The sequence below is a fragment of the Notechis scutatus genome, chromosome 5, assembly GCF_049901735.1.
Source record: "Notechis scutatus isolate UNSWTSFEM ecotype Mainland chromosome 5, rNotScu1.2, whole genome shotgun sequence".
NCBI lineage: Eukaryota > Metazoa > Chordata > Lepidosauria > Squamata > Elapidae > Notechis > Notechis scutatus.
Window position 1 is genome coordinate 60,970,372 of NC_142013.1, and position 21,579 is coordinate 60,991,950.

Sequence of the window (21,579 nt, forward strand, 5' to 3'; positions counted from 1 at the left end):
GCTTCAGCAACTGCTTCTCAAAGTTTTCAAGGATTAAAAAATGATATAGCTCTTATCTCGTTTAAAGTAAACTTCAATAAGAACATGGGAGAAAGTCACATGTCTTTCACTTTTTGCAAACTCCAAACCAAATGTGAGTGTATGATATTGTACTGTACTAAATGGTAGATCTGTGGAAGACAAATCTAACTAGCAAACATAACTAGAATAGTAAATAAATAGAAGGTTAGTAAAAAAAAAAAAAAGAGAAAGATTTGCTTACGGATCTGTTCTTTGTTTCTTTTCATCAGCAATGGCCAAGTTCTTGCATTTTTTTACAAGTATGTTAAGACCTCCTGTTTTATAGTTGTAGCTGATTTGCAGACAAATTTCACCACTAACATTCACGTTTCCATAGTCCCCAGTTTCACTGTAAACACTCATCATACTGTTAATGCTGGTCTGAAAAAGAGAGGGTGACAAAATTGGTTGATGGCAAAATTCAATCTCAATATCCCATTGAAGAAACATACCTATTTTATTTTACTTGTTCAAATAGCTCAAAGTTGTCTTACTCAGTTCTCATGTACATGCACATCTGTAAAATTAAGCTCAGAGATTATCCTAAACTCATCTGGTAAACCCTTGAATGGAGACTTCAGCACCTAGTTTAATATTTTAACTCCAAAATAATTTACTTATGTTTTTCACAGATAATCAGAGTTGGAAGGGACCTTGTAGGTCATCTAGTACAACCCTCCGCCTAAGCAGGAGCCTCTCCCACAACTTCTGAAGGCAAGCTGTTCCATTGGTTGATTGTTCTCACTGTCAGAAAGTTTCTCCTTGTTCCCAGGTTAAATCTCTCCTTGTTCAGTTTCCATCCATTATTCCTTATCTGGCCTACAGGTGCTTTAGAAAATAGCTTGACCCCTTCCTCTCTCTGGCAGCCCCTCAAATATTGGAACACTGCTATCATGTCTCCCCGATCCTTCTCTTCACTAGACTAGCCATGCCCAGTTCCTGTAACCATTCTTTCATATGTTTTTGTCTCAAGTCCCCTAATCATCCTGGTTGCTCTTCTCTGCACTTTTTCTAGAGCCTCAACATCTTTTTTATAGTGTAGTGACCAAAACTGGATGCAGTACTCTAGGTGTGGTTTTATGAAGGATTTATAGAGTAGTATTAGTACCTCACCTGATCTTGATTATATCCCTCTATTAATGCAACTTAGGATTGCATTAACTTTTTTCAGGGGTGGGATTCAAATTTTTTTACTACTGGTTCTTTGGGCTAGGTGGTCATGTGACTGGGTGGGTGTGGGTAGATGGTCATGTAACTGGGTGGGGGTGGCCAACTCGACATACAGTCCCTGGCCCCACCTTCTTAACATACCTAAAACAGCTCTAATTGTACCGCAAATCTCTCTTCAATGGCCACTGTCATCACCATGAAATCTGCAATGCCTCATTTAACTCACACTTATGATCGATCCTTGCATTTATGCTTGTTGCAGCATTCTTAACAACCATGTCATTAATTTCGCAACTGTGTTGCTTCACTTTACCATGGTGACAAGATAGGTTGTAAAACGTAAAATGTGAGGACCAATCATAAGTGCAAGGACCAGTCATAAGTGCAAGGACCGGTCATAATTCACTTTTTTCAGCCCTCTGAGTAGTCCCTATGCACATAGGGACTATGGGGATTACTCAGAGGGCTGAAAAAAGTGAATTATGACCGGTCCTTGCACTTACAACCGGTCCTCAAATTTATGCCCATTGCAGCATCCTCACGCTCACATGCTCAAAATTTGGCTGTTTGGCAATTGGCATGTATTTATCACCCTTGCACTGTCCTGGGGTCGTGTGATTGCCATTTGTGACTGTCCCAGCAGGCTTTCGACAAGGGGGTGAGGGGGCTTTGATCAGGATTCCTTTGGCCTAAATTTATGCATGAGCCTTTCCCCAGAAAAGGCCATATTTTTTTAAAGAATTGCAGACAAATGCATTCCTGTCCACCATAACAAAGCACAGTCTTATAATTACACTTATAATTTTTCTGCTTTTTCAAGACAGGGAGACGCACTTCTAAACAAAGCATTGACTGCAGATAGCTCTCTTTTTCACATTGCAGGAAATTTCAGAAATGGCTCAGTGAGTTAACAACTAACTGGCTAATTTTGGGTCAGTCATTCCTTCTCTCAGCCCAGCCTATCTCACAGGACTGTGGTGGGGAAAATAGGAGGAGAAGGAGGGATATTTGGAATGTTTGCTGCTTTGAATTGATAAAAATAATGATGGAATATAAATAAAGAAATACATGATTTTTCTGTATTGTCGCTATCAGTTCGCCCAAACCGGTCAGAACTGGCAGAATCCCAGCTTTTGTGGCTGCTGCTGCGCACTGCTTGCTCATATTTAGCTGGTTGTCCACTAAGACTCCAAGATCCCTCTCACAGTTTCACTCAGTCTATATGTGTACTTTTGGATTTTCTTGCCTAAGTATACGACTTTACTTTTCTCTACACAGAATTTCATTTTGTTAGATATGGCCCAATGTTCTAATCTGTCAAGGTCCATCTGGATCTTGAGCCTATTTTCTTGGGTGTAAGCTATTCCTGCCAGCTTAGTATCATCTGCAAATTTGGTAAGTTCCCCTTCTATTCCCTCATCTAAGTCATCAACATTGAAGATTACTGGGCCTAAACAGAACCTTGTGGCACCTGACTGCTTACTTCCCACCATGTAGACTTAGACCAATTAAGGACTACTCATTGAGTACGGTTTGTCAGCTAGTTGCGAATCCATCTGGTGGTGGTGCTATCTATCCCACTTTTTTCTAGCTTACCAAGAAGTAGGCTGTGGTCTACTTTGTTGAATGTCTTGCTGAAATCTGTATATTATGTCCACAGTATTTTGCTGGTCTACTAATTTAGTCTATGTTGAAGAATGAAATAAAATTGGTTTGGCATGATCTGTTTTTAACAAACCCGTGCTGACTGCTAGTTATTACTTTACTTGTTTCTAGATGTTGGCAGATCTGGTTTTCTTTATTATTGTCTTTTCCAGTATCTTCCCGGGTATTGATGTTAGGCTGATTGGTCTATAGTTTCCTGGGTCTGTTTTTTTTCCCTTTTTTGAAGATGGGAACCACATCAGCTCTTTTCCAGTCCTCCGGTAGTTTCCTGGTGCTCCACGATTTTTGAAAGATGTGGTGTAGTGGTTCTGAGATGACCTATGCCAGCTTCTTTAAAATTCTGGGATGTAATCCATCAGGTCCTGGTGATTTGTATTCATTAAGATCAGACAGGTGTTCTCTGACTAATTTTTTGCTTATTTTAACTTTTATTTCTAGTCTGTCTTTTAGAATTATGTTTTTGGTAGGTTGGGCTATAGTTTCTTTTTGCCTGAAGACTGATGCAAAGAATGAGTTAAGCAGCTCTGCTTTCTCTCTGTTGTTTGTTACTTCCTTGCTGTCTTCTCTCTTTAGTGGACCAACTGTTTCCTTGATTTCTTTCTTGTTATTTATATGGTGGAAGACACTTTATTATCTTTGACAAGTCTTTGTTCATTCTGAGCCTTTGCTTTCCTGACTTCATCTTTGTAGATTCTGGCTATCTGCTGATAATCTGCATTAGTTGTATGTCACTCTTTCCATTTTTTGTACTTGTCCTTTTTTTCTTTCAATTGTTCAGAGAGATCTTTGTGGAGCCATGCTCGCTTCTTCTTGGATTTCTTGTTTTTCTTTCTCAGTGGTATTGTGCTGGTCTGAGCTTCTATGATTGTACTTTTCAGAGTTTCCCAAGATTCCTGAGTTGTTGTCCCCTTTAAGATTTTCATCCAAGGAATCTTTCCCAAGTTCTCTCTGAGTTTATTAAAATCAGCTCCTTTAAAATCTGAGTCTGATGTCATTATGTTCTATTGCTTGTGTTTGTGTTATATTGAATTCTAGTATGACATAGTCTCTCTCACCCAAGGTTCCTGCAGTTTCAACTCCCTCTATCACTTTATCCCTGTTTGTAAGAATTAAGTTCAGTATAGCTGTCCCTCTAGTTCCATCCTCTACTTTTGAACAACAAAGTTGCCAGCTATGTTGGTTAGGAACCTATTTGATTTCTCTTTTTCCAATTGATATCAGAGTAATTGAAGTCCCCCATTACTATTGTAGTGTGTTTCTTACATATGTTTGTTAGTTGGTTGGCCAAACAAACATCTATTTTTTCTGCTTGATTGGGTGGCCGATAATATACACCTATGGCTATGTCATTCTTTTTTTCCCTTTTATATGAACCTATATGCATTCTAGGTGGTTTTAATCTTTGGTTTCATGCATTTCTGTACCAATATAGTGGTCCTTTACATACAGTGCAAATCTATCTCCTCTTTTATGGGGTTTTTAAAAACAGTTTATATCCTTCTAATAGTGTGTTCCAGTCATGGGTTGCATCCCACCAAGTTTCTGTTATTCCAACTATATCATATCTACCTTCATGTATTAATAGATCAAGTTTACCCTGTTTGTTCCCCAGACTTTGTGCATTTGTGTATAGGCACTTGAGATCTTTATGTTTGACTCTGGGTATGCTTCCTATGTCTCCTATTTGGTGTTTGAGTTTGTTTTCCTTCCCATCCCTCTTTACTTCATTATTTGACTTGCTTTCTAGGGGTTTTTGCTTGGAATTAGGTCCTGGAGATCCTAAGATTGGTCACCCTCCCACCTCAATTTTAGTTTAAAGCCCTCCTGATTAGTTGAGCCAGTCATTTTCCAAAAACATTCTTCCCAGTCTTTGTGAGGTGCAAGCCATCCCTTGTCAGAAGCCCATCATGGAGACAGTACACACCATGGTCCAGGAATCCAAAGTTTTTTTGATGACACTAACCCTTTAAGCCAGTGGTTCACTTCTAGTATTTTCTGTTCTCTTACCAGATGTTGTCCTTTCATTGGCAGTATGGATGAAAAAGCTACTTGTGCATCTAAGTCCTTGACTTTCTTGCCTAGCTGCTCATAATCACTCAATATTGTTTTCAAGTCCTTTTTTGTGTCATTTGTGCCTAGTAGGAAAGGGTAGTATGATTCTATGTTATCCTCCATTCAAATAATCTGAATGGATAGAAAAATTACTTCTCCATATATAGCCATGTAATGTAGGTACTGATGAGTCAATATGAAATCCTTGCATCTACCTCTGTTCATCTTTTGGCTGTATTGTTCAAATTATTAAAAGGGATTAATTGTTTTAAATTTCTCCATATTTAAAAAGATTCTATTACAAAATAGCAATTCTCACTTTTAAGGATATGATGCTGTTATTGTTAGCCAGTGACTTAATGGAGGAATTATTATCAATTAATAAATATTTATTTTTGCTATTTATATATGTAGAAATGAAACAGGAACAGAGATGAGCTCTTGCATGTGTCAGAAAAGTGAGAGAACTTACAGTATCACCATCTGCTTCTGGAACATTTAAATAGTTCCATTTCCTCTCAGAATTTGAAGGAGAATTCTTTATGAGGGAGGCAAAAGGCAGAGGAAAGAAGAACATTATGTAGTACCAATAGGTGAAAATGGATAAAGAAAAGACACGTAGAAATACAACAACCAACCATTGTATGGAAAAAAGTGATCAGTAAATAACTCACATTTACAGACATAGACATACGAGAAATTATGTTATCTCTCCAATGATGAATTTAACCTTAGGCTGAGCACTCATTTTCGTTTTGTAATATTATAGAAATATTTGGATAAAAACATTTTGTTATCACAAGGCAGATGTCTATCTGCCTACATACAAGCACTTTGTAGTTAATGTATTTTAATCAATCATTTTAATCAATCATTTAAAATCCCTTAGAATACAAGATACTTAAATGCCATAATTACTATAGCAATTAAACTACCTGCTAGTTGCCAACAAATAATTTACTTGCAAAGCATCAAGTGAAATTATCCACAGTTTGATGTAACAGTTAAGGTACTTGACTGGAAGGCGGGGAATTGAATTTTAGTCTTCAGAAGCATGAAAACTAGTTATGTGACTTCGGACTGGACTTTCTCAATCTAACCAACTTCATAGGTGGCTATTGTGAGGGAAAGAGGAAGCAGGAGAACTATATACACTGCTTTGAGTTTTACAAAATAAAGGAGATATATTTATCTAATAATAATGAGAATGACCATAATAGTGCTACCTTAAATGTTAAACTATTATTTGCTTTAATATGTGAAGTGTACAATCTTCTTTCTAGCACAAAATGAAAATAATGATTGGGTCCTGCTTTCATCACCTTGATGAACTAATGCCTTCCTGAAATATTGGACTAATTCTTCAATAACATAACTGAAACATCTTGTAATCCCCGTCAGCTTTGGAAGCCATACTGAGACCAGATGCTCCCACACTGCCACATTTTGAGCCTAGGAAAATAGGAGGGAGGAATTTCTTGGAGTACATGTAGTTAGACATAATAACATTATTTTTCTAATTCAAGGTCATGTTAGTTTGCGCATAAGAGAGGGGAAGTCTCAAGTTGGGACAGATGGTAATTGGGGCATGTGATGTAATGATGGGTCCACGGGTTGGATTTGTAGTTTTTATTTATTGCAAGGAAGCCCAGAATGTTCAGATTCGGGATTCCCTAGTCGTGCCATCGAATTAGAATCTGGGGCAAACTGCCCAAACCAAAAAGGTATTCCATGACACCAGCCGAGATGACTGAGTTGAGGAAATACATTGATACCAATTTAGCCAGAGGCTTCATTGAACCAGCAAAATCTACGTTGGCAGCCCCAGTACTATTTAAAGAAAAGAAAGATGGCGACTTGAGATTATGTCTTGACTTTAGGGGCATCAATGGTGTATGCATAAAAAACAAGGTATCTCCTCCCCCAATGAAGGACTTGCTAAATCACCTGTCTAAAGGCAAAATCTTTACCAAGCTAGATCTGAGAGAGGTCTACTACTGAGTCCACATAAAGGAGAGAGACGAGTGGAAAACAGCCTTCAACTGCCTTCTGGGAAGTTTCCAGTTCTGAGTCATGCCTTTCGGACTCCAAGCCCCCACCCCGCTGTATTTATGCAACTAGTCAAAGAAGTGTTACATACACATCTGTTCAAGGGGGTCCTTGTGTACTTGGGCAACATTCTTATATTCAGTGAAACCATAGAAGAACATGTCAAATTAGTCAGGCAAGTACTGAAAAAACTTTTAGCCACCAAATTATATGCAAATCTGTCAAAATACGAATTCCATAAAAGTCTTTGGACTACCTGAGCTACCGAGTGTCAAATCAGGGGATTGAAATAGACCCTGGAAAGGTGAAGGCAGTGCTAGACTGGCAGCCACCAAAACATGCATACAACTTCAAAGCTTCCTGGGTTTTGCAAATTTTTATAGACAATTCATCCCTTCATTTGCTGAGGTCACCTTCTCTTTAACAGAGTTACTAAAAACTGGGCTTTCCCCGACCAAACCAAAACCCAATCAACCTCTCACTTGGACAATGAATCAGAAATCTTTTGAGACATTAAAATGCCTTTTTGCCACGGAGCCTATCCTCCAGCATCTGGACCCGACCAAACCTTTTGTAGTCCAAGCCAATGCCAGTGGTGTGGCTGTCACGGCGATTCTACTTCAAAAGAATTCTCAAGACCAGCTGATGCCTTGAGCTTATGTGTCAAAAAAGTTGACAGACACAGAGCATAGGTGGGCAGTTTGGGAAAAAGAGGCATTTGCTGTGTGATGGGCATTACTACCTTGGAGGCATTTCCTGGAAGGAGTAAAGGAGGCTTTCAAGGTGTGAACTGATCATAAAAACCTCGAGGCTCTGAAGATCCCTCGGAAGCTTTCTCCTAAACAAGTCGATACTTCAAGAGATTCAACTTTAACATGAAAATATATTACTTGTTTAGGAGAAAGATTCCGAGGGTTTTTTCCAAGGGGGGGAAACGTATTGGCAGATTCCTTGTCGAGAAAACCCCAATTTGACAGTCGTCGGTAGTAGTGCAAATTATGATATCAGAAGCCCAACCTGTCGGCCAAGCAACCACTAGAGTCCAAGCCAAACACAGCCCTAGATTTCTAGAGGACAAACTGACAACCAATTTGAAAGCAGCACTTTTACCTCTAGCAGAAGCAACTGAGGAATATAAACATAGGCAGACAAACATAGATGTCTCCAACCACCTTTTAAAGTAGGGGACAAAGTGTTTTTGTCAACTAAATATCTTAAGTTGAAACTTCCTAGTAGAAAGTTGGGACCAAAATTACTGAGTCCATTCCCTATATCGAAAGTAATCAATGCAGTGACTGTCCAACTTAGTCTCCCTCGGCTGTTAGGAAAAATACACCCAGTATTCCATAGTAGCTGGTTGAAGCCTGCTATTGGTTCCAATCTACGGCCTGTACCAGCAGCTCCCCCCAAACCTCTGGTAGTACAGGGTGAAACACATTCTGAGATAAAGAAAATTCTTGATTCTAGATTACACTGAGAACGATTACAATATTTAGTGCTATGGAAAGGCTACCCTTTGTCAGAAGCTACTTGGGTGAAAAGTTGGGATATACATGATTAGACAATTTCATGAACAATTCCCTGACAAGCCAAAGGGTGCCCTTGACCCTTGGCCAAAGGGTCCCCTTGGAGAGGGGGTTAAGGGCAATGTGTTAACACCTTGTGTTTTGTTTATTGTATTTTTCAGGACGTGATTTTTTTCAAGGGGCGATGCCTGTCAGCTTTGAAAGCCATACTGAGACCAGATGCTCCCACACTGCCACATTTTAAGCCTGGGAAAATGGGAGGGGGGAATTTCTTGGAGTATATGTAGTTAGACATAATAACATTCTTTTTCTAATTCAAGGTCATGTTAGTTTGCACGTAAGTGAGGGGAAGTCTCAAGTTGGGATGGATGGTGATTGGGGCATGTGATGTGATGATGGGTGCAGGTGATTTGTAGTTTTTACTTATTGCAAGGGAGCCCGGAACTTTCAGATTCAGGATTCCCCAGTTGTTACTATCCAAATAAAAAAAGAACTTTTGAGAAGATGTCTGTCTCGGAGTTATTTGTTGGAGTGGAGGTTTTCTGGAATGCTGACACCCCAGTTATAAATAAAGAAGCAAAAAGTAGTTACAGTATATTTGTAACTATTGGCTGTATCCTTGCATCCATCAAACTAAGTGCAGTAAGCATAATAGTTGTATCAGCTGCCCTGGTTCCTCTAAGCTGCCAACATTCTATGTTTGTTAGAAGCTAGCAAAACCTACAATCATTCATGCTTTTGTTGAACAAAAATTAAAGTCTCTAAAATCTACATAATGGCAATGGAATTTAATCTACTCTAAAACAAAAGACCTGAAGCTAAAAATCAGCTGTGAATGAAACACAACAGAATCAAATAGGTATATGGTCCAAGTATCAAAAATAATTTGCTGTAGGAAAAAACAGTACAAGAAAGTCATGCATATGTATTTAATGGGTACTTACTGTGGAAAATCCACTTGCCAAATTACTTTGCCTTTTTGAAAAGCCAGAGGCTATAATGTCATCCATATCCTCTTCTGCTTCATTCAGGTAGTTCTAACAGAAAAGCAAAGCATATATCCACAGTTAAGGAATAAAATGATATTTTATTAGGAAGAAATGAGTGGAGGACTAAACACTGTTGCTTTTTAAATAAAACCATTTACCTTAGCTTCAGTATCTCATCCTGTTTCACTTTTTGTCTTCAATAGCAATTTAGTGTCTGAAATATCTTCAGTTATTATGAACATCTAGCCTGCCATACTTAACAATAACAACTGAAACTCTACCTTACAAATTATACTAAAAAGGTTTCATTACACAGAGTTATTCAAACTGTGTCCAGGGGTGGTATTCTACCGGTTCACACCAGTTTGGTTATTACCATTCCCGGTAGTCCGGAGAACTGGTAAAACAGGCCCCTGGCTGGCCCTGCCCCTCTCTGCCCGCTCCTCCATTCCCTGCCCAGTAAGTCCTTATTGCACATGCGCAACGTCGCGTGCATGCGCGACAATTGCTGACAGCATTCTCCCCCTGCCCACCCTGCCCAGTCACTCCTTATAGCACATGTGTGCTACATTGCTTCCCACATTTTCCCGCCCGCCGCCATAGCTTCCAACAGCAGCAGCCATCCAGCCATCGCTACCTACCTTCCACCTTCTGATCTCCCTAGGTCAGTGAGGCTCTGCAAACCCCGGTCGCCTACATGCTGCTGCTGCCGCCAGCCCCAGTTGAGTCCTGACTCCTGGGCCGGCCTAAGCCACCACCGCTGTGCCACCGCCACCATGGTCACCCTTGCTGCCACCACTGCCACAAGCCCTGGTTGAGTCCTGACTAGGTTGTCACTGCCATGCTGCCGCTGCCCTCAATGCTCGTGTCTAGCAAGCTTCCCCCACCCCACTTGCCTGGCTTGTTGGTAGCCGAGAGGAAGGCAAGCCAGGGCTGACCCGTCACCGCTTGGGTCTCGCCTGGATTCTCCACAGCTGTTGGGCCTTGCCTGCTAGGGGCGGATGGGGGAGACCAGGGAGCATGAAGCTCACACATCGCCCCTTGCCTGCTGCCCCTTCCCTCTGCTGCCTGCTGGCCTGTGCGCTTTGGCTGAATGCGGGCCGCCACTGTGAGAATGATGCAAGTCAAGCCTCATGAGAGCGGATCTTCCAGCCCATGGAGCTTGCATAGCGGTGGCCCGCACTTGGCTAAAACACTCGGCCCGAGGGAGGGGTGGCTGGCAGAGGGGCGATGTGGGCGGCATAAGCCTCGTGCTTCCTGGTTGCCTCCCGCATTCCTCCAGCAGCCGTTAGCCCCAGTAGCTGTGGAGAATCCAAGCAGGGGATGAGATGCAGGCTGGCTGGGAGCCGAGTGGCGACGGCTCTGCCCTGGCTGGCTCACCTATCCCTCTGCCACCAGCCGCAGGAGGAAGGTAAGTTTTGCAGCCTAGTCCAAAGCTACTGGAGGGATGGGCCCTTGAAGTTTCCAGCTCTTTCCTTTCCCCAAAACAGGGAGGGGAAGGAGTCCTGCCCGCAGCTCCTTTGTTTGACCTGAAACCTTGCCTGCCAGCTTTTCCGGGCAACGCGGGACCGGGTGTGAATGGACAATCGCACCCAGTCCCTGGGACTCTGGGAGACTGGCCAGGAAGTAAGTTAACGAGCATGTTGGAAGGGTGTGTGTGTGTGTGTGTGTGTTTCAGGTGGGTCTCCCAGATTTAGAGGGAGGGAGGGAAGGAGAAAGGGGAGAGGGGGGGGAAGACAGAGAAAGAGAGAGAGGGAGAGAAAGAGAGAGAAAGAGAGAAAGAGAAAGAGAGAGAGAGAGAGGGAAGAGAGGGAAAGAGAGAGAAACAGAGGGAAAGAGAGAGAAAGAGGGAAACAGAGAGAAAGAGAGGGAAAGAGAGAGGGGAGAGAGAGAAAGAGGGAAGAGAAAGAGGGAGAGGGAGAGAAAGGGAAAGAGAAGGAAGAGACAAGAAAGAAAAGGAAAAAAAAGGGAAAGAGGAAGGAAGAAAAATGATAGACAGAGAAAGAGGGGGTGGAAGGAAGGGACAGAAAGAAAGAAAGAAAGAAAGAAAGAAAGAAAGAAAGAAAGAAAGAAAGAAAGAAAGAAAGAAAGAAAGAAAGAAAGAAAGAAAGAAAGAAAGAAAGAAAGAAAGAAAGAAAGAAAGAAAGAAAGAAAGAAAGAAAGAAAGAAAGAGATGGAGGGAGGAGAAACTGAATGAGATATAGGGATAGGTAGATAAGGGAGGAGAGAGAAAAGGAAGAAGGGAGGGAGGGAGGGAGGGAGAGAGAGAGAGAATAAAGGAGAGGAAGGAAGGACACAAACCTGGCTTCAGAAGAATCTTTAAAATAGCACAGCAATCTAGGGCTGGCCTGGAAGGGATCTCGGAGGTCATCTTCTAGTCCAAACCCCTGCTCCAGCAGGAGATCCTTACAGAATCATAGAATAGCAGGGTTAGAAGGGAGTCTGTTTTTGTGTGTGTGTGTGTGTGTGTGTGTGTGTGTGTGTGAGCGTGTGTGTGCATGGCTGTCAAAACTTCAAAAACAGGTCAAGTAGCTCTGGGGAGGTCAGTCATAAATTAGAACACTTGCTAAGCAACCAGCCATTAAGCGAGGACCACTTGTATTTGATTTGCCAGTCACATGGCCACCCGGCCACACCCACCCAGTCACACGATCACCAAGCCATGCCTACCATCATGTGACCACGAAACCATGCCCACCCAGTCATGTGACCACCAAGCCACACCCACAAATTAAGCCACGCCCACAGAACCAGTTGTTAAAAATTTGAATCCCACCCCTGACTGTCCCATAGTGTGGCTGATCCTTTCATAAACCAAGCTGAAACTCTGCAAAGATGGAAAAGTGAAGAGAAATGCTACTTTCTGTCTGCAAAAACTGAAAGCCCACACAACTGCTCTTGTGGTTGTTAGACATGGAGCAGCTGCCAGTGATTGAGTTCCATTCTGTATTAAAATTCTGTATTAAACTGTGTTCTGTTAGGCAGCTGCTAACTGCCACTTCAAAAGATAAAGCAGGTGTTGACAGTTGTGCTTGGCTGAGATATCTGGTTGGGCCAAGGGCTGAAGTTTGAGAGATTTCAGCAGAATCAGACTATGTCATCCTGCTTTATTCTGCATCTAAATTAAATGAGGAAATGCAATCTTCCTTGTAATTGGATGTTCAGGGCCACTCATGATATTTCAGTCTAACTGTTATACAAAGTTCTTGCAAGAGTACATTTGTAGTTATCTTCATTTATACCCACTACATTTTTATTATTTTTATTATATATGTACTTTTGATATAAATTGTGACATATATATAAAATTACTGGAATTAGCCAAATGAGAAATTTATTATTACTGATAAAACAAAAAAGAGTCAAAATACTCTAATTTGTAAGCTTTGTATCTTTCCAGCTCACCACATCATGGTCCAGTGCTCCAGGTACAGATTTACTTCTTAAGCTTAAAGTATCATTTCCTTCTGAAAAGGATCCACTGAGATCTCTCTCTGATCTACTGCGATCTGCAAAATATAAAGCCATGTATTAGCAATCTATATAGAAGATATTGTACCAAAGGTGCTTTATCAAGAGATAACTGGACTTTCTTGTTTTTCTTTGAAGACCGTTTTGCTTCTCATCCAAGAAAATTCTTCAGCTCTGACTGGATAGTGGGGAATGGAAGGATTTCCCCCATCATCCAGTCAGAACTTCTTGGATGAAAAGTGAAACATCTTCATAGAAAAACCAGTTGCCTCTTGAAAAATTACCTTTGAGACAACGTGATTGGATGACTGAGAATCTCCATAGACAGAAGATATTGTAGTATCTTTTAATTTATTTGTATGTGATGGACTATTTATGTATTTTTCCACAATGTTTCGTTTTTATCCATCAATTTCATCTTTACCTGAAACCTATCGAAAAGATAAAATTCAAGAACAAAAATAAATAAATTACAGGAAGAAATTCAATGGTGATTTCCTTTTTTTCAGTCTTTGGAAAATCAAACAGGTAGAAGGACAATGTATTTTATGCAAGCTGAGTCTCTAATACTTCTATCTAGTCTATTGTTAGTAAGTGAACCAACTGTAAAGGCCTATCTTTCATCCAATTGTTATGCACATAAATGTGTTGAATAAAATTTAGGAAAAAATGATCAGCAAAAGCTAAAATTTACAGATGTTTATACAAAAACCACCTCACCTTTGTTTTAAGAATAATTATGACAGACACTGATTTAAGATATTTCTTCATTAAAGGGGAAGAACCACAGTTCTACAATAAAGTGTGCATTTTTATGCAGAAGGTCCCACACAGCCCTCTTCATATTCAATTATAAAAGAATCAGGCATCAGATGATCTATCAAATAAACAATACTGCACTAGGATCCAGATCAGAATTACAAAAAGTATAACTGGTCATTATCCTTTGATGGTTTCTGCAATCACAACATAGTAGGTAAGCCAAAAATATGGTCTTTCTGTCTCTTTCTTTTTCGCAGTAAAGTTTGCAGGAATATTTCACTCCTGTGACTACCTGACAAAAAAATCCCATGTAAACTCCCTACCTGACCTCATCCAAATTGCATCTGTCAATATAATCCTAAATTGAAGTTCTGCATCTCTGATCTGGACTGACAAAAATTGCCTGACCTGGTAGAAGGCTAATTCTTAGCAATTCTAACAAACAAACAAACAAACATTCCCCAGGGGGAAAAAATATGGGAGGGAAAAACAAGCTAAACAATGAAGGAGATAGTAATAGCAATTCAAAAGTACATCACAGTATCAGTAACTGAAAGCTCACCAGATGTAAAAGATGTCCTAGAAATTGCCACAGAAGGTGTTCTAGAACTCTTCCTACAATGCCTTTTTGATAAATCTGCAGGGATACTTTCACTGATAGGCATAACAATGTTGTTTTTTAATTCAGAATCCTGCTCACATAAAACAACATATTTCATGTGTCACACATATAAGAAAACTAACATATGAAAACACACTAGTTACAGTCTAAGAAGTAAACCCCCACCCAAGTTCAAGCCAATAATTTTTCATTATTTGTTCAAACATGATTATTACCTGGAATTTACTTTAAGCATGATTTGTTGAACATAAGAAATAAACCAGAATCAATCTTAGGAACATATACAAATATATTAAGACTAGCAAGCTAATCTCAATTTGCTTTCTCCACTATGTCTTTGTCCAAAACTGAAAAGACTGGAGCAAAACAAATAATCCCAGATTCTAGATTTGCCACTAGGAAGCAATTATTTCTCAAACCAATCCATTTTTGCACCAGTCAACTTACCCTGCTGTAGTCAATAGTCATGCTGCATGCACTCAGTGCTGGTGACCTTGGGTAGAGTAGAGTAGAAGCATTGCTTTGGCTTTCAACATTTTTCATATTGCCAGTTATGTCTCCAAGAAGATGGCTATCTAAGGGAAAGGTGTTCCCCCTGGAGAAATTGCACTAAATTAACCTTCTAATTTATGTTGATACAGCATAAATAAAAAAGGAGAAACTACATATCAAAAACTGATGGATTTCCGGCTGTGCTTCTGGAACCATCGGAGGTGAGGACTGCAAGCACTGCAGCCCCACTCTGAGCTCTCCCCGTCAGAGGGCTCCGACAAGAGCCATAGCCACCCTGTAGGGGTGGTGAAGTAAAGGGGGGCACCTTGCAGGTTGAGGAGAGCAGCATCTCTCTCCCTGACTTGGAAAACCTCCCTCATCCAAAGACAAGGAACAGCAGCAGTCAACATGGCTGCCATGAAGCTGGGGACAGCCAGAACACCTAAGATAGTGCAGGAACGAAGAGAACAGTGAACAGAGATTGTTGCTGGGTGAGATGCAATTTTTAATTTTTAAAAATTACCCCAAGAAAGTAAACAATCCTAGAAAAGAGACACTAAAATATAACTGTTTAAGCAGTGGAAGAAAATATTTTTAAAGAGATTTATGCTGAAAAGTAAGTTGAGTGTGCCATCTATTGATGAAAGAAAAAGTGACTCCTTGAAATTTACAGAGGAGGAAATACTTGATATTGGGTGGCTGTGATTTTTAACTGTTTATTGCCTTATGCTTACCAGAGGCAGAAATAAGAAATACATTTTATAAAAGAGATGCTGGGAAGCTAAAATAAAAGAGTAGACTTAAAGAACTTGGAAAATACCTTGGATTATCAGAGTATTGAGTAAATGCTGGAATTGGCTCATTTAAACAATTGACCTTGTTTTGAAAAAAAATGGAGATTGAGTGAAACAAATACCTGCTGGAAAAAAGGCAGTATGGAAATTTGAGACGAGAGCCCCATTTACTAACAATTGGAAAATAAACCATACTTCTATGATTTTGGACTCTCTGAACCCGATTGAGGCATGATTGTTTATTCTACTTTCATCACTATTATGATTGGAGTTGAAGGAACAGCAATGGAAATGAGAGGATTTCTTACTGAGATGACCTTCTTGCTTCAAAATATTATGAACTTAATCGATAGTATGGACCAGAAAATGGAAAACATTTTGCAAAGAGCAAGGAATAAAGATGAACTGTCCATGAACTGGTGGAAGCAACAGAAAGATTGGATGAAATGGAAATTCAAGCCAGCAAATGGAACATGAACAGAGAAAAAATATGGATCAGAAAATTCATCAAAGGAAGCAACAGCTCAACAAAGAGGAAGACCAGATAAATGGTAAGCAAAAGGAGTGGAAAGAACAGATGGATTGGCCACATCAACAAATAAACCAAGGACTGGAGCAAAAAATAGAATTGACAAATCAGCTGACAAAGGAAGAAAGATAGAAGAAAATAAAACAGACAAATCGACAATTGGAGAGACAGGAAGACACCTTTGATAAGGAGATTGAGACACAGGCAGACATCTGGGAGAATTGGTAGTACAAGACTGCACTGGGAGAAATGTTTAGATTGAACAAAAAAGATAGAGGTGAAGATAGAAAAAAGGTTAGAAGTGGGGGTGGTGAATTAAAAAATGGATAAGAATTGAAGCACTAAAGAAGATAAGAGATGATGGATAGAAAAAAAATGCCCTTTAAATATTAAAGTAGCCCGATTGTAAGCTGAAGGAGGCAGAAATAAAATTAGATAGGGGAAATATTAGAACATAAGTTTTTATAGATTGAATAAAAATAATACAAAGATTAGAAGTTTACAGAAGTTGGGCATTTTTCTTTTATGTATGTTTAAATAACATAATGAGGATTACATAAATGTGATAAATGTGATAGAGATTAACAATGTTAGTGTGAATTGGATCAATATGAGTGATACCTAGTCAAATTTGTTCATATATAATAGAGAAATGTTTAGATTGAACAAGAAAGATATAGATGAAGATAAAAACAAAGATGAGGAGTTAGGCATTTTTTGTTTATGTTTGAACAATATAAGGAGGATTACTTAAATTTGATAATGTGATAGGTTACTAATACTGTTATTGTGAATTGGATTAATATGAATGATACCCAGAACCAACTCGTTCAAAATATACAATATGGATTGTATATTTTTAAAAAAAATATAATAAATTTTTTTAAAAAAGAAATGATGTTCCATCAGTAATACAAATCTCAGGCAAATACTTTAGTAGTATAAGGACATTTTAATATTCCACCACCTGGATAGCAGTCCTAATACCATTTTGCTGATCTACTTATATCTAAAATAAAAGAGAACAAGCTCATTAAAATTTGCAATCTAGCATCTTACATATGTTTCAAAGTGCAGTATCCATGGTTAGGCAAAAAATAAAAATTAAATTAAATTGAAATAAATAAAAACAAGTTTCTAAAGTCACATAATTGACACTTGTAAAAAATCTTGGGAGTTCTGGGTGACTTTCTGGGAGTGCCTTAGTATGGTGGTGATCAGGGATTGGGAAAGTTACAAAACCATTCTAATTTTTAGCTTTTAAACTTAGCTATTCAGTGGGTTCTAATAGGTAATTTTGTCAGGGAATTGTCTAGGATCAGTTGAATACCTACCTTCTACTTTAGCAAGAAGTTACTGCCTTCAAAAGTTTTAAAATACAAATCAATTTAATTGCTTCTTGAGAGAAGACGATATATATTTACAAAAAGCTTAATTAAAGAAGATGCTTCATAATGTTTATTGGTTTCTTCAATCAGGAAGGTATTCAACATTCTTTATTGATTTCTTCTTGCCCAACATTTTATATTCATTTTCACTACTCTGTCAGTGATGCAAATGGACCTAAACTATGGCAATGCCATTACATTTTTCCATTTCTCCCATATAAACATCTAGCATTTATTATAGCTGATTAACAGACTTTGGATATAATCCATTATGTAGTAGTTTAGTATGTGGGCTAAGTTGTTCTGACACTGCTTGTGGAATTGCCCGCAACAGTCACATTCCAAAGAATCCGAAACCTTAGTCATATGCTATTTAGCTGCTCCAAATACCTCTATCTGTCTTTTCACCAGGAGGACAAATGTCCCAATGTGCCCAATTTAGTCAAACAAATGATTCACAACTTGATCTGCTTTACAGTTCATGCCCAGTTTGGATTCTTGTGACATTTCACAGAAATTTGTCCACTGTTCTTTTACTCAATAATTAACACAGGCCTGTATATTAATATGATTCTATACTTGGATTTTGTAAGCTGATACTTTAAAAATATCATTTTCATTGCACAGGAAACTAATGTAATAGAAAGAGAATGATACCTTTGCTTTATGTTTATTTATTTATTACATTTATTTCCCACCCAGCTCAACCACACAAGGTGATTCTGCTTGCAGCTTTCAATGTTAAAAAGAACAAAACAATGCAACAAAATATATACAATAAGAGTAAAACACTATAAAATGTAAAAGTTTTTTCATCTTAAACAGGGGTGGGCTGATGAGGGTTCGTTTCTCCAAATCCCACTCCTGGCTGGCCCCACCCAGCCCTCCCAGGAGTCCCCATGCGGCCGGTTTTCGATGCAGGGCACACACGGAGGCTCAGGGAGGGTGAAAAATGGACCTCCCAGAAGTTCAGAAAGCCCAGAAATGGGCCTGTTTCCAGCTTCCAGAGAGCCTCCGGAGCTCGGGGAGGCCGTTTTCGCCTTCCCGGAGACTCGAGGAAAGCGTCCGGAATGCAGGGAAAGCAAAAATCCCCCCCGCCATAGTGCAGGAGGCTGACTAGGCCATGCCCACCATGGCCACACCCACCCAGCAACCAAACAGAAAACCCTTTGCTAAAAATTTTGAAGCCCACACCTGATCTTAACTGATATTTTTAACTAAAATGTCATTTTATTCTCTAAATCTTTCTCTTTATGGTACAAAAAATGTTGGGATTGCACATTTGTGTGGCCACCCTGTTCTTTTATATTTTGATTAGCTATTATGAAAAACAGAATAGTTAGTGTTGTGATTCTTTCCAACATTGAAAAACTGTAAGAGAAATAGCTAAAGTAGTGATACAATCTGGCAACTCATTTTTACCTTTCCCCTACCTGTTTTCTGACTTGCCTTTTACAAGTATGTTAGATATGTAGATAAAAGGAAATGTTGAATTTATTAATGAGTTGCCTCCCTTATTTCCTTGCCTTTGGCTTATGGACTATAATACATTACAGGCAGGGGTGGGATTCAACTGGTGTTACTACCAGTTCAGTGATTACATTTTGCGCACACTGTGTGCGCGTGTACTACACCTTCAGCTGTGCCTCCTGGACAGCTGATAAGTGCTGTGCGCGGGTGCACAACGTTTGAAAAACCACTTTTTTACTGCTTTTTCAACCTCAGTTGTGCTGCGCAAAAGTTGAAAAGCAGGAAATCAAGGTCAGGTAACAGCCCGGGAGGGTGGGTGGGCCAAACAGCAGCAGACACAGAACCGGTTCTGTGTCTGCTGCTCTTCAGAGCTACCGATTCTATAGAGCCAGGCAAAACCGGTAGCATCCCATCCCTGATTACAGGTTATATCCAATGGCCACACTCCGCATGTGAAATGGAATTTTCAGAGTTGTTGTTGTTTTTTTACTAATGTCTGAAGTACCACTGAAATCTACTCTGTAAAGAGGAGGAAAATTCTCAAAAGGCCTTGGACTGCATGTGAGAAGATAAAGGGATTAAATGACTGGAATTCTGCATATGTAGCTCACCAGAAATCTAGTGATGTAAGCAGAAAATTCTTCTAATTCTATGCTCTAAAGCAGGGGGGTCAAACATTGAGGGCCACATCAAGGTTGTGTTTGACCTCAGGGGGCCAGGGTGGGAGTGGCCAGTGTGGGCATGGCCAGCTCAACGCCACTCGTGTCAGGGCACCTGTGTTGGCCCAAGTGCTCTGCCAGCGAAAATGGCTCCCGAGCTCTATTTTCGACTGCGATAGCTCCTGCAACCTCTGCCAGCAAAAACGGAGCTCGGGAGGGTGCGGCCCTCCCAAACTCCATTTTTTCTGACAGAAACACTGTGGGCCAGTCCTTCGTTGTTTCCAGGGTGGCCCTGTGGGCCAGATCTAAGCACCTCATGGGCCGCATCCAGCCCACAGGCCTTGTTTGACACCCCTGCTCTAAAGTCTTAAACTGACATAAGAGACTTTGTTACATAAAACCAAATTAATGTTACTTTGAGATTTTTATTTCTTTTATGATGATTATACTGTGAACTTCTGCATTTGGATTTCCCTACTTTAATTTCCTCTTGATTACTGTATGTTTTTAATTTTAACAAAATTTACAATAATTGTATTAATTCTAAACAACAGATGAAACATTAATGTTACTATTTTATCTTACTGGCTGGCACTGTGATCACATTGTACATCAGAGTCTGTGCTAATGCTTTTACCATCTTCTGCTTTCATATTTCCAGCTTCTTTAGTAACTGCCTTAAGAACCTTTCTGTTGAACATAGATATAAATATAAACAATATGGTGGTAAAGCAAAATGCAGTACTATTATTTATATATTTCTTTGCTTGTTCTTAAATCAATAATGATCTATACACTTTTGTAGCCTTTCCCAGTCTGATGTCCTCCAAAATAATTAGATTAAAAATCCCACTGAATTTCTGATCAGTACTAAGTTGGAGATTATATACATTATATTTTTTTCTGTATAGTATAAATGCTTTACTCAAACTCTTAATATAATATTGAGTGAAAGATCATAAGTGCACAAAATATCCCAAGATCCATTTTCTTTACAGCTTCTTAAAGTATCTATATTTCTGCTCTCATAGTTAATTTTTCTTGCTATCTATGATTTCAAGATTTAATTGCAGTTATCTCAGTATAAGTAAGACCATTATTGCCAACATGGAAGAATAAGATTAATATTTTCCAAAGTCAATATTTTTTCCAGAGTCAACTTCAAAACTTGTGTATCAGCCAATTGGAAGAAACTATTTGTAAACTGAAGAGTTTATATGAGAAAAGTGAGAAATACTAGATGAGAAAAAGTGTTTATGTTACTGAAATCCCTTTTTAAGTAAAATTTTACTTTCAATCATGTAAATAAAATTAAGATGGCTATAATTTTTTATGGAAAAGTTTTAAATGCTTATAACTGAACCATACTTAAGATTTTGTAACAATTTTTCATTCATAATAAAAAAATACTTTGTATTTTGGAAATATAGGGATATTTTACCATTTGATGAAAGGATACTTTACCCTATTTTCCTGGGCCTAGTGAGAACTAATTTTGTCCCACTTGTAAATGAAGTGAATATATTTTGCTTTGGTGTATCCTCTAAGGTTTTTGGAGAATGATCTTTGGATCTGCCTTCCAAGAATTCAGGGGAAGAATCTTAAAATGAAAGAAACATATTATGTTAACAAAATGCCTACAAGCTGAAGAAAAATATTAAGTCAGTTATTTCACAAATGTTATATATTCACTGAATAAGCTGGGACCACTGAAGGTAAGAACATTCACAATTCGATATGTTTTTATTAGGTACAGAGATAGGTATATACCATGTTTCTGTTTTATATATGCTGCAATACTTTGACCAACTAACATAAATGAGGGGGTGCTGGTGGGATAATTGCAAGAAAAGAGAGCTATAGAGTTTAGGTACTGATCTA

General features: G+C 39.1%; 1 protein-coding gene across 13 annotated transcripts in view; it reads right to left on the reverse strand.

Annotated features, from left to right (window-relative positions):
* SYTL5 (synaptotagmin like 5) overlaps window positions 1-21,579 on the reverse strand; it is a 226,331-nt gene that overhangs the window by 72,002 nt on the left and 132,750 nt on the right. For 5 of the 13 annotated variants that reach the window (XM_087966843.1, XM_087966840.1, XM_087966842.1 and 2 more), the window contains exons 5-13: window positions 21,163-21,298; window positions 20,284-20,388; window positions 15,184-15,300; window positions 14,814-14,961; window positions 14,307-14,436; window positions 12,917-13,020; window positions 9,467-9,559; window positions 5,420-5,485; window positions 263-441 (exon numbers count right to left, since the gene is read on the reverse strand). In XM_087966843.1, coding sequence (XP_087822969.1) covers window positions 263-441; window positions 5,420-5,485; window positions 9,467-9,559; window positions 12,917-13,020; window positions 14,307-14,436; window positions 14,814-14,961; window positions 15,184-15,300; window positions 20,284-20,388; window positions 21,163-21,298 — 1,078 coding nt within the window. The remainder of the gene's footprint in view (window positions 1-262; window positions 442-5,419; window positions 5,486-9,466; window positions 9,560-12,916; window positions 13,021-14,306; window positions 14,437-14,813; window positions 14,962-15,183; window positions 15,301-20,283; window positions 20,389-21,162; window positions 21,299-21,579) is intronic. The other 8 variants (XM_087966844.1, XM_087966845.1, XM_087966846.1 and 5 more) reach the window with 5 other exon arrangements.